The following is an 18,039-nucleotide window of genomic DNA, read 5'->3' as shown; positions in this document are numbered from 1 at the left end:
AACTGAACTGTTCTCTACTGTTCTCTACTGTACTGACCTGTTCTCTACTCTTCTCTACTGTACTGTACTGAACTGTCCTGTACTGTACTGTACTGAACTGTTCTCTACTGTTCTCTACTGTACTAAACTGTACTCTACTATATTCTACTGTACTGAACTGTTCTCTACTGTTCTCTACTGTACTGAACTGTTCTCTACTGTTCTCTACTGTACTGTACCGAACTGTTCTCTACTGTTCTCCACTGTACTCTACTATTCTCTACTGTACTGTACTGTTCTCTACTGTACTGAACTGTTCTCTACTGTTTTCTACTGTACTGTACTGAACTATTCTCTACTGTTCTCTACTGTTCTGTACTGAACTATTCTCTACTGTACTGTACTGAACTGTACTGTACTGTTCTCTACTGTTCTCTACTGTACTGAACTGTTCTCTACTGTTCTCTACTGTACTGAAATGTGCTCTACTATTCTCTACTGTTCTGAACTGTTCTCTACTGTTCTCTACTGTACTGTACTGAACTGTTCTCTACAGTTCTCTACTCTACTGTACTGAACTGTTCTCTACTGTTCTCTACTGTACTATACTGTACTGAACTGTTCTCTACTGTTCTCTACTGTACTGTACTGAACTGTTCTCTACTGTTCTCTACTGTTCTCCACTGTTCTCTACTGTGCTGAACTGTTCTCTACTGTTCTCTATTTTACTGAACTGTTCTCTACTGTACTGAACTGTTCTCTACTGTTCTCTACTGTACTGAACTGTTCTCTACTGTACTGAACTGTTCTCTACTGTTCTCTACTGTACTGAACTGTTCTCTACTGTACTGAACTGTTCTCTACTGTTCTCTACTGTTCTCTACTGTACTGAACTGTTCTCTACTGTTCTCTACTGTACTGAACTGTTCTCTACTGTTCTCTACTGTTCTCTACTGTACTGTACTGAACTGTTCTCTACTGTTCTCTACTGTTCTCTACTGTACTAAACTGTACTCTCCTATTCTCTATTGTACTGAACTGTTCTCTACTGTTCTCTACTGTACTGAACTGTTCTCTACTGTTCTCTACTGTACTGAACTGTTCTCTACTGTTCTCTACTGTACTGTACTGTTCTCTACTGTTCTCTACTGTACTGAACTGTTCTCTACTGTACTCTACTGTACTCTACTATTCTCCACTGTACTCTACTATTCTCTACTGTACTGTACTGTTCTCTACTGTACTGAACTGTTCTCTACTGTTTTCTACTGTACTGTACTGAACTATTCTCTACTGTTCTCTACTGTTCTGTACTGAACTATTCTCTACTGTACTGTACTGAACTGTACTGTACTGTTCTCTACTGTTCTCTACTGTACTGAACTGTTCTCTACTGTTCTCTACTGTACTGAAATGTGCTCTACTATTCTCTACTGTTCTGAACTGTTCTCTACTGTTCTCTACTGTACTGTACTGAACTGTTCTCTACAGTTCTCTACTCTACTGTACTGAACTGTTCTCTACTGTTCTCTACTGTACTATACTGTACTGAACTGTTCTCTACTGTTCTCTACTGTACTGTACTGAACTGTTCTCTACTGTTCTCTACTGTTCTCCACTGTTCTCTACTGTACTGAACTGTTCTCTACTGTTCTCTATTTTACTGAACTGTTCTCTACTGTACTGAACTGTTCTCTACTGTTCTCTACTGTACTGAACTGTTCTCTACTGTACTGAACTGTTCTCTACTGTTCTCTACTGTACTGAACTGTTCTCTACTGTACTGAACTGTTCTCTACTGTTCTCTACTGTTCTCTACTGTACTGAACTGTTCTCTACTGTTCTCTACTGTACTGAACTGTTCTCTACTGTTCTCTACTGTTCTCTACTGTACTGTACTGAACTGTTCTCTACTGTTCTCTACTGTTCTCTACTGTACTAAACTGTACTCTCCTATTCTCTATTGTACTGAACTGTTCTCTACTGTTCTCTACTGTACTGAACTGTTCTCTACTGTTCTCTACTGTACTGAACTGTTCTCTACTGTTCTCTACTGTACTGTACTGTTCTCTACTGTTCTCTACTGTACTGAACTGTTCTCTACTGTACTCTACTGTACTCTACTATTCTCTACTGTACTGTACTGTTCTCTACTGTTCTCTGCTGTACTGAACTGTTCTCTACTGTTGTCTACTGTACTGTACTGAACTGTTCTCTACTGTTCTCTACTGCACTGCACTGAACTGTTCTCTACTCTTCTGAACTGTTCTCTACTGTTCTCTACTGTTCTCCACTGTTCTCTACTGTACTGAACTGTTCTTTACTGTTCTCTACTGTACTGAACTGTTCTCTACTGTACTGAACTGTTCTCTACTGTTCTCTACTGTACTGAACTGTTCTCTACTGTTCTCTACTGTACTGAACTGTTCTCTACTGTACTGAACTGTTCTCTACTGTTCTCTACTGTACTGAACTGTTCTCTACTGTACTGAACTGTTCTCTACTGTTCTACTGTTCTCTACTGTACTGAACTGTTCTCTACTGTTCTCTACTGTACTGAACTGTTCTCTACTGTACGGAACTGTTCTCCACTGTACTCTACTGTACTCTACTATTCTCTACTGTACTGTACTGTTCTCTACTGTTCTCTGCTGTACTGAACTGTTCTCTACTGTTGTCTACTGTACTGTACTGAACTGTTCTCTACTGTTCTCTACTGCACTGCACTGAACTGTGCTCTACTCTTCTGAACTGTTCTCTACTGTACTAAACTGTACTCTACTGTTCTCTACTGTACTGAACTGTTCTCTACTGTACTCTACTGTACTCTACTGCACTATACTGTTCTCTACTGTTCTCTACTGTACTGAACTGAACTGTTCTCTACTGTTCTCTACTGTACTGACCTGTTCTCTACTCTTCTCTACTGTACTGTACTGAACTGTCCTGTACTGTACTGTACTGAACTGTTCTCTACTGTTCTCTACTGTACTAAACTGTACTCTACTATATTCTACTGTACTGAACTGTTCTCTACTGTTCTCTACTGTACTGAACTGTTCTCTACTGTTCTCTACTGTACTGTACCGAACTGTTCTCTACTGTTCTCTACTGTACTCTACTATTCTCTACTGTACTGTACTGTTCTCTACTGTACTGAACTGTTCTCTACTGTTTTCTACTGTACTGTACTGAACTATTCTCTACTGTTCTCTACTGTTCTGTACTGAACTATTCTCTACTGTACTGTACTGAACTGTACTGTACTGTTCTCTACTGTTCTCTACTGTACTGAACTGTTCTCTACTGTTCTCTACTGTACTGAAATGTTCTCTACTATTCTCTACTGTTCTGAACTGTTCTCTACTGTACTCTACTGAACTGTTCTCTACTGTTCTCTACTGTACTGTACTGAACTGTTCTCTACTGTACTGTACTGAACTGTTCTCTACTGTTCTCTACTGTACTATACTGTACTGAACTGTTCTCTACTGTTCTCTACTGTACTGTACTGAACTGTTCTCTACTGTTCTCTACTGTCCTGTACTGAACTGTTCTCTACTGTACTGTACTGAACTGTTCTCTACTGTTCTCTACTGTCCTGTACTGAACTGTTCTCTACTATTATCTACTGTACTGAACTGTACTCTACTGTTCTCTACTGTACTGTCCTGTACTGTTTTCTACTCTACTGTACTGTTCTCTACTGTACTGAACTGTCCTCTACAGGTCTGTCTGGTGTATGATGTACAGTTTGGACAGGTCTGTCTGATTTACAGTTTGGACAGGTCTGTCTGATGGACAGTTTGGACAGGTCTGTCTGGTGTACAGTTTGGACAGGTCTGTCTGATGTACAGTTTGGACAGGTCTGTCTGATGTACAGTTTGGACAGGTCTGTCTGATGTATGATGTACAGTTTGGACAGGTCTGTCTGATGTACAGTTTGGACAGGTCTGTCTGATGTATGATGTACAGTTTGGACAGGTCTGTCTGATGTACAGTTTGGACAGGTCTGTCTGATGTACAGTTTGGACAGGTCTGTCTGATGTACAGTTTGGACAGGTCTGTCTGGTGTATGATGTACCGTTTGGACAGGTCTGTCTGGTGTACAGTTTGGACAGGTCTGTCTGGTGTACAGATTGGAGAGGTCTGTCTGATGTACAGTTTGGACAGGTCTGTCTGATGTACAGTGTGGACAGGTCTGTCTGATGTATGATATACAGTTTGGACAGGTCTGTCTGATGTACAGTTTGGACAGGTCTGTCTGATGTATAATGTACAGTTTGGACAGGTCTGTCTGGTGTACAGTTTGGACAGGTCTGTCTGATGTACAGTGTGGACAGGTCTGTCTGATGTACAGCTTGGACAGGTCTGTCTGGTGTATGATGTACAGTTTGGACAGGTCTGTCTGATGTATAATGTACAGTTTGGACAGGTCTGTCTGATGTACAGTTTGGACAGGTCTGTCTGATGTACAGTTTGGACAGGTTTATCTGATGTACAGTTTGGACAGGTCTGTCTGGTGTACAGTTTGGACAGGTCTGTCTGATGTACAGTTTGGACAGGTCTGTCTGATGTACAGTTTGGACAGGTCTGTCTGGTGTAGTTTGGACAGGTCTGTCTGGTGTACAGTTTGGACAGGTCTGTCTGATGTACAGTTTGGACAGGTCTGTCTGATGTACAGTTTGGACAGGTCTGTCTGGTGTACAGTTTGGACAGGTCTGTCTGGTGTACAGTTTGGACAGGTCTGTCTGATGTACAGTGTGGACAGGTCTGTCTGGTGTAGTTTGGACAGGTCTGTCTGGTGTACCGTTTGGACAGGTCTGTCTGATGTACAGTTTGGACAGGTCTGTCTGATGTACAGTTTGGACAGGTCTGTCTGATGTACAGTTTGGACAGGTCTGTCTGGTGTACAGTTTGGACAGGTCTGTCTGGTGTACAGTTTGGACAGGTCTGTCTGATGTACAGTGTGGACAGGTCTGTCTGGTGTAGTTTGGACAGGTCTGTCTGGTGTACCGTTTGGACAGGTCTGTCTGATGTACAGTTTGGACAGGTCTGTCTGATGTATGATGTACAGTGTGGACAGGTCTGTATGATGTACAGTGTGGACAGGTCTGTCTGGTGTACAGTTTGGACAGGTCTGTCTGATGTATGATGTACAGTTTGGACAGGTCTGTCTGATATACAGTTTGGACAGGTTTGTCTGATGTACAGTTTGGACAGGTCTGTATGATGTATAATGTACAGTTTGGACAGGTCTGTCTGGTGTACAGTGTGGACAGGTCTGTCTGATGTACAGTGTGGACAGGTCTGTCTGATATATGATGTACAGTTTGGACAGGTCTGTCTGATGTACAGTTCGGACAGGTCTGTCTGATGTACAGTTTGGACAGGTCTGTCTGGTGTACAGTTTGGACAGGTCTGTCTGATGTACAGTTCGGACAGGTCTGTCTGATGTACAGTTTGGTCAGGTCTGTCTGATGTACAGTTTGGACAGGTCTGTCTGATGTACAGTTCGGACAGGTCTGTCTGATGTAAGATGTACAGTTTGGACAGGTCTGTCTGGTGTACAGTTTGGACAGGTCTGTCTGGTGTACAGTTTGGACAGGTCTGTCTGGTGTACAGTTTGGACAGGTCTGTCTGATGTACAGTTTGGACAGGTCTGTATGGTGTACAGTTTGGACAGGTCTGTCTGATGTATGATGTACAGTTTGGACAGGTCTGTCTGATGTATGATGTACAGTTTGGACAGGTCTGTCTGATATACAGTTTGGACAGGTCTGTCTGATGTACAGTTTGGACAGGTCTGTCTGATGTATGATGTACAGTTTGGACAGGTCTGTCTGATGTATGATGTACAGTTTGGACAGGTCTGTCTGATGTACAGTTTGGACAGGTCTGTCTGATGTACAGTTTGGACAGGTCTGTCTGGTGTACAGTTTGGACAGGTCTGTCTGATGTACAGTGTGGACAGGTCTGTCTGATGTACAGTTTGGACAGGTCTGTCTGATGTATGATGTACAGTTTGGACAGGTCTGTCTGATGTACAGTTTGGACAGGTCTGTCTGGTGTACAGTGTGGACAGGTCTGTCTGATGTATGATGTACAGTTTGGACAAGTCTGTCTGGTGTACAGTTTGGACAGGTCTGTATGATGTATAATGTACAGTTTGGACAGGTCTGTCTGGTGTACAGTGTGGACAGGTCTGTCTGATGTACAGTTTGGACAGGTCTGTCTGATGTACAGTGTGGACAGGTCTGTCTGATGTATGATGTACAGTTTGGACAGGTCTGTCTGATATACAGTTTGGACAGGTCTGTCTGATGTATGATGTACAGTTTGGACAGGTCTGTCTGATGTATAATGTACAGTTTGGACAGGTCTGTCTGGTGTACAGTTTGGACAGGTCTGTCTGATGTACAGTGTGGACAGGTCTGTCTGATGTACAGCTTGGACAGGTCTGTCTGGTGTATGATGTACAGTTTGGACAGGTCTGTCTGATGTATAATGTACAGTTTGGACAGGTCTGTCTGATGTACAGTTTGGACAGGTCTGTCTGATGTACAGTTTGGACAGGTTTATCTGATGTACAGTTTGGACAGGTCTGTCTGGTGTACAGTTTGGACAGGTCTGTCTGATGTACAGTTTGGACAGGTCTGTCTGATGTACAGTTTGGACAGGTCTGTCTGATGTATAATGTACAGTTTGGACAGGTCTGTCTGGTGTAGTTTGGACAGGTCTGTCTGGTGTACAGTTTGGACAGGTCTGTCTGATGTACAGTTTGGACAGGTCTGTCTGATGTACAGTTTGGACAGGTCTGTCTGGTGTACAGTTTGGACAGGTCTGTCTGGTGTACAGTTTGGACAGGTCTGTCTGATGTACAGTGTGGACAGGTCTGTCTGGTGTAGTTTGGACAGGTCTGTCTGGTGTACCGTTTGGACAGGTCTGTCTGATGTACAGTTTGGACAGGTCTGTCTGATGTACAGATTGGACAGGTCTGTCTGATGTACAGTTTGGACAGGTCTGTCTGATGTATGATGTACAGTGTGGACAGGTCTGTATGATGTACAGTGTGGACAGGTCTGTCTGGTGTACAGTTTGGACAGGTCTGTCTGATGTATGATGTACAGTTTGGACAGGTCTGTCTGATGTACAGTTTGGACAGGTTTGTCTGATGTACAGTTTGGACAGGTCTGTATGATGTATAATGTACAGTTTGGACAGGTCTGTCTGGTGTACAGTGTGGACAGGTCTGTCTGATGTACAGTGTGGACAGGTCTGTCTGATATATGATGTACAGTTTGGACAGGTCTGTCTGATGTACAGTTCGGACAGGTCTGTCTGATGTACAGTTTGGACAGGTCTGTCTGATGTATGATGTACAGTTTGGACAGGTCTGTCTGATGTATGATGTACAGTTTGGACAGGTCTGTCTGATGTACAGTTTGGACAGGTCTGTCTGATGGACAGTTTGGACAGGTCTGTCTGGTGTACAGTTTGGACACGTCTGTCTGATGTACAGTGTGGACAGGTCTGTCTGATGTACAGTTTGGACAGGTCTGTCTGATGTATGATGTACAGTTTGGACAGGTCTGTCTGATGTACAGTTTGGACAGGTCTGTCTGGTGTACAGTGTGGACAGGTCTGTCTGATGTATGATGTACAGTTTGGACAAGTCTGTCTGGTGTACAGTTTGGACAGGTCTGTATGATGTATAATGTACAGTTTGGACAGGTCTGTCTGGTGTACAGTGTGGACAGGTCTGTCTGATGTACAGTTTGGACAGGTCTGTCTGATGTACAGTGTGGACAGGTCTGTCTGATGTATGATGTACAGTTTGGACAGGTCTGTCTGATATACAGTTTGGACAGGTCTGTCTGATGTATGATGTACAGTTTGGACAGGTCTGTCTGATGTATAATGTACAGTTTGGACAGGTCTGTCTGGTGTACAGTTTGGACAGGTCTGTCTGATGTACAGTGTGGACAGGTCTGTCTGATGTACAGCTTGGACAGGTCTGTCTGGTGTATGATGTACAGTTTGGACAGGTCTGTCTGATGTATAATGTACAGTTTGGACAGGTCTGTCTGATGTACAGTTTGGACAGGTCTGTCTGATGTACAGTTTGGACAGGTTTATCTGATGTACAGTTTGGACAGGTCTGTCTGGTGTACAGTTTGGACAGGTCTGTCTGATGTACAGTTTGGACAGGTCTGTCTGATGTACAGTTTGGACAGGTCTGTCTGATGTATAATGTACAGTTTGGACAGGTCTGTCTGGTGTAGTTTGGACAGGTCTGTCTGGTGTACAGTTTGGACAGGTCTGTCTGATGTACAGTTTGGACAGGTCTGTCTGATGTACAGTTTGGACAGGTCTGTCTGGTGTACAGTTTGGACAGGTCTGTCTGGTGTACAGTTTGGACAGGTCTGTCTGATGTACAGTGTGGACAGGTCTGTCTGGTGTAGTTTGGACAGGTCTGTCTGGTGTACCGTTTGGACAGGTCTGTCTGATGTACAGTTTGGACAGGTCTGTCTGATGTACAGATTGGACAGGTCTGTCTGATGTACAGTGTGGACAGGTCTGTCTGATGTACAGTTTGGACAGGTCTGTCTGATGTATGATGTACAGTGTGGACAGGTCTGTATGATGTACAGTGTGGACAGGTCTGTCTGGTGTACAGTTTGGACAGGTCTGTCTGATGTATGATGTACAGTTTGGACAGGTCTGTCTGATGTACAGTTTGGACAGGTTTGTCTGATGTACAGTTTGGACAGGTCTGTATGATGTATAATGTACAGTTTGGACAGGTCTGTCTGGTGTACAGTGTGGACAGGTCTGTCTGATGTACAGTGTGGACAGGTCTGTCTGATATATGATGTACAGTTTGGACAGGTCTGTCTGATGTACAGTTCGGACAGGTCTGTCTGATGTACAGTTTGGACAGGTCTGTCTGGTGTACAGTTTGGACAGGTCTGTCTGATGTACAGTTCGGACAGGTCTGTCTGATGTACAGTTTGGTCAGGTCTGTCTGATGTACAGTTTGGACAGGTCTGTCTGATGTACAGTTCGGACAGGTCGGTCTGATGTAAGATGTACAGTTTGGACAGGTCTGTCTGGTGTACAGTTTGGACAGGTCTGTCTGGTGTACAGTTTGGACAGGTCTGTCTGGTGTACAGTTTGGACAGGTCTGTCTGATGTACAGTTTGGACAGGTCTGTATGGTGTACAGTTTGGACAGGTCTGTCTGATGTATGATGTACAGTTTGGACAGGTCTGTCTGATGTATGATGTACAGTTTGGACAGGTCTGTCTGATATACAGTTTGGACAGGTCTGTCTGATGTACAGTTTGGACAGGTCTGTCTGATGTATGATGTACAGTTTGGACAGGTCTGTCTGATGTATGATGTACAGTTTGGACAGGTCTTGTCTGATGTACAGTTTGGACAGGTCTGTCTGATGGACAGTTTGGACAGGTCTGTCTGGTGTACAGTTTGGACAGGTCTGTCTGATGTACAGTGTGGACAGGTCTGTCTGATGTACAGTTTGGACAGGTCTGTCTGATGTATGATGTACAGTTTGGACAGGTCTGTCTGATGTACAGTTTGGACAGGTCTGTCTGGTGTACAGTGTGGACAGGTCTGTCTGATGTATGATGTACAGTTTGGACAAGTCTGTCTGGTGTACAGTTTGGACAGGTCTGTATGATGTATAATGTACAGTTTGGACAGGTCTGTCTGGTGTACAGTGTGGACAGGTCTGTCTGATGTACAGTTTGGACAGGTCTGTCTGATGTACAGTGTGGACAGGTCTGTCTGATGTATGATGTACAGTTTGGACAGGTCTGTCTGATGTACAGTTTGGACAGGTCTGTCTGGTGTACAGTTTGGACAGGTCTTTCTGGTGTACAGTTTTGACAGGTCTGTCTGGTGTACAGTTTGGACAGGTCTGTCTGGTGTACAGTTTGGACAGGTCTGTCTGGTGTACAGTTTGGACAGGTCTGTCTGATGTATGATGAAAAGTGTTCAACTAAATTTCTCTAGTCATGCTGAGGCATAATTGATGAGATTTGATGTTTGCCTCGTCATGAATTATAAATATGATGTTTTCTCTCTTTTCCAGGTCCAGCACGAGGCCTTGCACATCTGTTTACCAGGAGAGAGAGCCTTGTCACCAGAGATAGAGTCCTGCAACTACAGATACTGAGGCCTTATCTAACACTGTATCAGGACCATTCTGCAGAGGAACCACCAGCTGAGTCCATTAATAACAACCTGACAGTTTCAGTTGTCTGGAGTAAAGGACCAGAAGTCATTGAGAGCAAGACAAGAGTCCCTGCCAAGGATTATGCCAATATAGCCTCCTCAGTATCTCCAGCAGACAACCACTCTAGAGGTGCTAACGCAGTCCCTCTCCAGCAGTAACCATGGACGACCATTGGCAGAACAATGTGAACCAGCAGGGCACTGAGATCCCCACCTACGGGGAGGGAGGCGGCCAGGAGTACCCCTACCAGGCTGACTTCCCTCAGCAGGAAGGAGGGGGAGACGAGGATGCCAGGAGCGATGCCACGGAGGGTCACGACGAGGACGCAGAGGCCATGTACGAAGGAGAGTACCAGGGGATCCCCCACCCTGACGAGATCAAGGCGGCCCAGCGGGCGGCCAGGGCCGAGGCCAGGAAGAAGGCCCGGCTGGCAGCAGCGATGCCGGATGAGGAGGACCTGGCAGAACAGTACGAGAACATCATGGAGGACTGTGGGCATGGCCGCTTCCAGTGGACCCTGTTCATCGTGCTGGGCATGGCGCTGATGGCGGATGGCGTGGACGGATTTGTGGTGGGCTTCGTGTTGCCTAGCGCCGAGAAGGACATGTGCTTATCCAACGCCAACAAGGGCATGCTGGGTAAGTCACAGGTAAAAGTTATTTGGGGGCGGTTCAATAAAACCTGTTGTTATGGAACACCTTCTGAGAATGGTTCTTCTAAACTGTTTGGTTCTTCTAAACTGTTTATGATAGTCTCTACATACTAAACTGTTTATGATAGTCTCTACATACTAATAGGTATACTGTATTGGATGGACTGCTGCCTGCTTCCTTGTGTTCAGCCTGTGTCCAGCCAATCAGAGAGTCTACCCTGTAGTGTTGGGCATGTAGCTGTCAGTCAAACACCATGGGGTCCTTCTGTCTCTGACACCCATGAAGATGCCTAAGGCCTGACTAAAATGAAGACAGTATCTGCTTGCACGAAGGAGAAGTAGACCTACCTGGCTCTACAATGATCAGTCTCAGTTTTCCCTGATCTTCAGCTAAATCAAATCAAGAGACAGAGATGGGTTTAGTGGCTTGTCCTTGGGGCTTCTGCTATAGCTCCCTCTCATGCCACCGACCTGCCAAAGCACTGAAGCTACATCCTGTTGTAACAGAGCACACTGAATACTGCCCTTCTACACTGTCTGCTTGACGTTAGTCTACAGTCATCAGTTATGCTATAACCACCCAGAACGTGTTATAACCTCTACAGTCATCAGTTATGCTATAACCACCCAGAATGTGATGTAACGTCTAAAGATATGCTGTAACCACCCAGAACGTGTTATAACCTCTACAGTTATCAGTTATGCTGTAACCACCCAGAACGTGTTATAACCTCTACAGTTATCAGTTATGCTATAACCACCCAGAACGTGTTATAACCTCTACAGTTATCAGTTATGCTATAACCACCCAGAACGTGTTATAACGTCTACAGTTATCAGTTATGCTGTTACCACCCAGAACGTGTTATAACCTCTACAGTTATCAGTTATGCTGTAACCACCCAGAACATGTTATAACGTCTACAGTTATCAGTTATGCTGTAACCACCCAGAACGTGTTATAACCTCTACAGTTATCAGTTACGCTGTAACCACCCAGAACGTGTTATAACCTTTACAGTTATCAGTTATGCTATAACCACCCAGAACGTGTTATAACCTCTACAGTTATCAGTTATGCTATAACCACCCAGAACGTGTTATAACGTCTACAGTTATCAGTTATGCTGTTACCACCCAGAACGTGTTATAACCTCTACAGTTATCAGTTATGCTGTAACCACCCAGAACATGTTATAACGTCTACAGTTATCAGTTGTGCTGTAACCATCCAGAAAGTGTTATAACCTCTACAGTTATCAGTTACGCTGTAACCACCCAGAACGTGTTATAACCTCTACAGTTATGCTGTAACCATCCAGAACGTGTTATAACGTCTACAGTTATCAGTTATGCTGTTACCATCCAGAATGTGTTATAACGTCTACAGATATCAGTTATGCTGTAACCATCCAGAACGTGTTATAACGTCTACAGTTATCAGTTATGCTGTTACCATCCAGAACGTGTTATAACGTCTACAGATATCAGTTATGCTGTAACCATCCAGAACGTGTTATAACCTCTACAGTTATGCTGTAACCATCCAGAACGTGTTCTAACGTCTACAGTTATCAGTAATGCTGTTACCACCCAGAACGTGTTATAACATCTACAGTTATCGGTAATGCTGTTACCACCCAGAACGTGTTATAACCTCTACAGTTATCAGTTATGCTGTTACCATCCAGAACGTGTTATAACGTCTACAGTTATGCTGTTACCACCCAGAACGTGTTATAACGTCTACAGTTATCAGTTATGCTGTTACCATCCAGAACGTGTTATAACGTCTACAGTTATCAGTAATGCTGTTACCATCCAGAACGTGTTATAACGTCTACAGTTATGCTGTTACCACCCAGAACGTGTTATAACGTCTACAGTTATGCTGTTACCATCCAGAACGTGTTATAACGTCTACAGTTATCAGTTATGCTGTTACCATCCAGAACGTGTTATAACGTCTACAGTTATGCTGTTACCACCCAGAACGTGTTATAACGTCTACAGTTATCAGTTATGCTGTTACCATCCAGAACGTGTTATAACGTCTACAGTTATCAGTTGTGCTGTAACCACCCAGAACGTGTTATAACCTCTACAGTTATGCTGTAACCACCCAGAACGTGTTATAACGTCTACAGTTATGCTGTAACCATCCAGAACGTGTTATAACGTCTACAGTTATGCTGTTACCACCCAGAACGTGTTATAACATCTACAGTTATCAGTTATGCTGTAACCACCCAGAACGTGTTATAACGTCTACAGTTATGCTGTTACCACCCAGAACGTGTTATAACGTCTACAGTTATCAGTTATGCTGTAACCACCCAGAACGTGTTATAACCTCTACAGTTATGCTGTAACCATCCAGAACGTGTTATAACCTCTACAGTTATCAGTTATGCTGTTACCACCCAGAACGTGTTATAACGTCTACAGTTATGCTGTAACCATCCAGAACGTGTTATAACGTCTACAGTTATCAGTAATGCTGTAACCACCCAGAACGTGTTATAACGTCTACAGTTATCAGTTATGCTGTAACCATCCAGAACGTGTTATAACGTCTACAGTTATCAGTAATGCTGTTACCACCCAGAACGTGTTATAACCTCTACAGTTATCAGTTATGCTGTAACCATCCAGAACGTGTTATAACGTCTACAGTTATCAGTTATGCTGTAACCATCCAGAACGTGTTATAACGTCTACAGTTATCAGATATGCTGTTACCATCCAGAACGTGTTATAACGTCTACAGTTATCAGTTATGCTGTAACCATCCAGAACGTGTTATAACGTCTACAGTTATCAGTAATGCTGTTACCACCCAGAACGTGTTATAAAGTCTACAGTTATCAGATATGCTGTTACCATCCAGAACGTCAATATGTTATCCAGCCCCAGACCCTCCAACTGAGTTAACAAGACCCTGACACCAGAACAGACCCATTCATCGTGTTATCCAGCCCCAGACCTTCCAACTGAGTTAACAAGACCCTGACACCAGAACAGACCCATTCATTGTGTTATCCAGACCCTCCAACTGAGTTAACAAGACCCTGACACCAGAACAGACGCATTCATTGTGTTATCCAGACCCTCCAACTGAGTTAACAAGACCCTGACACCAGAACAGACCCATTCATTGTGTTATCCAGCCCCAGACCCTCCAACTGAGTTAACAAGACCTTGACACCAGAACAGATCCATTCATTGTGTTATCCAGCCCCAGACCCTCCAACTGAGTTAACAAGACCCTGACACCAGAACAGACCCATTCATTGTGTTATCCAGACCCTCCAACTGAGTTAACAAGACCCTGACACCAGAACAGACCCATTCATTGTGTTATCCAGACCTTCCAACTGAGTTAACAAGACCCTGACACCAGAACAGACCCATTCATTGTGTTATCCAGCCCCTCCAACTGAGTTAACAAGACCCTGACACCAGAACAGACCCATTCATTGTGTTATCCAGCCCCTCCAACTGAGTTAACAAGACCCTGACACCAGAACAGACCCATTCATTGTGTTATCCAGACCCTCCAACTGAGTTAACAAGACCCTGACACCAGAACAGACCGATTCATTGTGTTATCCAGACCCTCCAACTGAGTTAACAAGACCCTGTCACCAGAACAGATCCATTCATTGTGTTATCCAGCCCCAGACCCTCCAACTGAGTTAACAAGACCCTGACACCAGAACAGACCCATTCATTGTGTTATCCAGCCCCTCCAACTGAGTTAACAAGACCCTGACACCAGAACAGACCCATTCATTGTGTTATCCAGCCCCTCCAACTGAGTTAACAAGACCCTGACACCAGAACAGACCCATTCATTGTGTTATCCAGCCCCTTCAACTGAGTTAACAAGACCCTGACACAAGAACAGACCCATTCATTGTGTTATCCAGCCCCTCCAACTGAGTTAACAAGAACCTGACACCAGAACAGACCCATTCATTGTGTTATCCAGCCCCAGACCCTCCAACTGAGTTAACAAGACCTTGACACCAGAACAGACCCATTCATTGTGTTATCCAGCCCCTCCAACTGAGTTAACAAGACCCTGACACCAGAACAGACCGATTCATTGTGTTATCCAGACCCTCCAACTGAGTTAACAAGACCCTGACACCAGAACAGACCCATTCATTGTGTTATCCAGCCCCAGACCCTCCAACTGAGTTAACTAGACCCTGACACCAGAACAGATCCATTCATTGTGTAATCCAGCCCCTTCAACTGAGTTAACAAGACCCTGACACCAGAACAGACCCATTCATTGTGTTATCCAGCCCCAGACCCTCCAACTGAGTTAACAAGACCCTGACACCAGAACAGATCCATTCATTGTGTTATCCAGACCCTCCAACTGAGTTAACAAGACCCTGACACCAGAACAGACCCATTCATTGTGTTATCCAGCCCCAGACCCTCCAACTGAGTTAACAAGACCCTGACACCAGAACAGAGCCATTCATTGTGTTATCCAGACCCTCCAACTGAGTTAACATGACCCTGACACCAGAACAGACCCATTCATTGTGTTATCCAGACCCTCCAACTGAGTTAACTAGACCCTGACACCAGAACAGATCCATTCATTGTGTTATCCAGCCCCTCCAACTGAGTTAACAAGACCCTGACACCAGAACAGACCCATTCATTGTGTTATCCAGACCCTCCAACTGAGTTAACAAGACCCTGACACCAGAACAGACCCATTCATTGTGTTATCCAGCCCCTCCAACTGAGTTAACAAGACCCTGTCACCAGAACAGACCCATTCATTGTGTTATCCAGCCCCTCCAACTGAGTTAACAAGACCCTGATACCAGAACAGACCCATTAATTGTGTTATCCAGACCCTCCAACTGAGTTAACAAGACCCTGATACCAGAACAGACCCATTCATTGTGTTATCCAGCCCCTCCAACTGAGTTAACAAGACCCTGTCACCAGAACAGACCCATTCATTGTGTTATCCAGCCCCAGACCCTCCAACTGAGTTAACAATACCCTGACACCAGAACAGACCCATTCATTGTGTTATCCAGACCCTCCAACTGAGTTAACAAGACCCTGACACCAGAACAGACCCATTCATTGTGTTATCCAGCCCCTCCAACTGAGTTAACAAGACCCTGACACCAGAACAGACCCATTCATTGTGTTATCCAGACCCTCCAACTGAGTTAACAAGACCCTGACACCAGAACAGACCCATTCATTGTGTTTCTCACCCCCAGCCACTCCCCCAGCCCCTCCCCCAGCCACTCCCCCAGCCCCTCCCCCAGCCACTCCCCCAGCACCTCCAGCTGTGACTGAGCTGTGACCTGGTTGAAGGCTAACTGTGATGCCTGAGGCCTGGTACAAGGACATACCGTTTGTAGAGGGGTAGCGTTTCGAAGGATACTAATCCACAGTGAGGTGCACTGACAGCCCACCACAGCAACACATGCCGCTAGTCTAAGCTGCTTATCCACTGTAATTAGGACTGTAGTATAAACCCAGGACAGTGGAGGCCCTAGAGACATGAGACATATACTGTAGCTGCTTACTCCACTGTAATTAGGACTGTAGTATAAACCCAGGACAGTGGAGGTCCTAGAGACATGAGACATATACTGTAGCTGCCTACTCCACTGTAATTAGGACTGTAGTATAAACCCAGGACAGTGGAGGCCCTAGAGACATGAGACATATACTGTAGCTGCTTACTCCACTGTAATTAGGACTGTAGTATAAACCCAGGAGAGTGGAGGCCCTAGAGACATGAGACATATACTGTAGCTGCTTACTCCACTGTAATTAGGACTGTAGTATAAACCCAGGACAGTGGAGGCCCTAGAGACATGAGACATATACTGTAGCTGCTTACTCCACTGTAATTAGGACTGTAGTATAAACCCAGGACAGTGGAGGTCCTAGAGACATGAGACATATACTGTAGCTGCTTACTCCACTGTAATTAGGACTGTAGTATAAACCCAGGACAGTGGAGACCCTAGAGACATGAGACATATACTGTAGCTGCTTACTCCACTGTAATTAGGACTGTAGTATAAACCCAGGACAGTGGAGGCCCTAGAGACATGAGACATATACTGTAGCTGCCTACTCCACTGTAATTAGGACTGTAGTATAAACCCAGGACAGTGGAGGCCCTAGAGACATGAGACATATACTGTAGCTGCTTACTCCACTGTAATTAGGACTGTAGTATAAACCCAGGACAGTGGAGGTCCTAGAGACATGAGACATATACTGTAGCTGCTGACTCCACTGTAATTAGGACTGTAGTATAAACCCAGGACAGTGGAGGCCCTAGAGACATGAGACATATACTGTAGCTGCTGACTCCACTGTAATTAGGACTGTAGTATAAACCCAGGACAGTGGAGGCCCTAGAGACATGAGACATATACTGTAGCTGCTGACTCCACTGTAATTAGGACTGTAGTATAAACCCAGGACAGTGGAGGCCCTAGAGACATGAGACATATACTGTAGCTGCTTACTCCACTGTAATTAGGACTGTAGTATAAACCCAGGACAGTGGAGGCCCTAGAGACATGAGACATATACTGTAGCTGCTGACTCCACTGTAATTAGGACTGTAGTATAAACCCAGGACAGTGGAGGCCCTAGAGACATGAGACATATACTGTAGCTGCTGACTCCACTGTAATTAGGACTGTAGTATAAACCCAGGACAGTGGAGGTCCTGGAGACATGAGACATATACTGTAGCTGCTTACTCCACTGTAATTAGGACTCTAGTATAAACCCAGGACAGTGGAGGCCCTAGAGACATGAGACATATACTGTAGCTGCTTACTCCACTGTAATTAGGACTGTAGTATAAACCCAGGACAGTGGAGGTCCTAGAGACATGAGACATATACTGTAGCTGCTTACTCCACTGTAATTAGGACTGTAGTATAAACCCAGGACAGTGGAGGCCCTAGAGACATGAGACATATACTGTAGCTGCTTACTCCACTGTAATTAGGACTGTAGTATAAACCCAGGACAGTGGAGGCCCTAGAGACATGAGACATATACTGTAGCTGCTTACTCCACTGTAATTAGGACTGTAGTATAAACCCAGGACAGTGGA

General features: G+C 44.6%; 1 protein-coding gene across 1 annotated transcript in view; it reads left to right on the top strand.

The window, feature by feature from the left end:
• The first annotated feature begins 10,121 nt into the window (after positions 1-10,121).
• The window catches only part of LOC139575400 (synaptic vesicle glycoprotein 2B-like), a 29,438-nt gene continuing 21,520 nt past the window's right edge, over positions 10,122-18,039 (top strand). The window contains exon 1 of the mRNA XM_071400327.1: positions 10,122-10,881. Coding sequence (XP_071256428.1) covers positions 10,404-10,881 — 478 coding nt within the window. The 5' untranslated portion in view covers positions 10,122-10,403. The remainder of the gene's footprint in view (positions 10,882-18,039) is intronic.

The sequence above is a fragment of the Salvelinus alpinus genome, chromosome 5 (assembly GCF_045679555.1).
Source record: "Salvelinus alpinus chromosome 5, SLU_Salpinus.1, whole genome shotgun sequence".
Lineage (NCBI taxonomy): Eukaryota > Metazoa > Chordata > Actinopteri > Salmoniformes > Salmonidae > Salvelinus > Salvelinus alpinus.
This window is presented reverse-complemented; position numbering and strand designations above follow the sequence as displayed.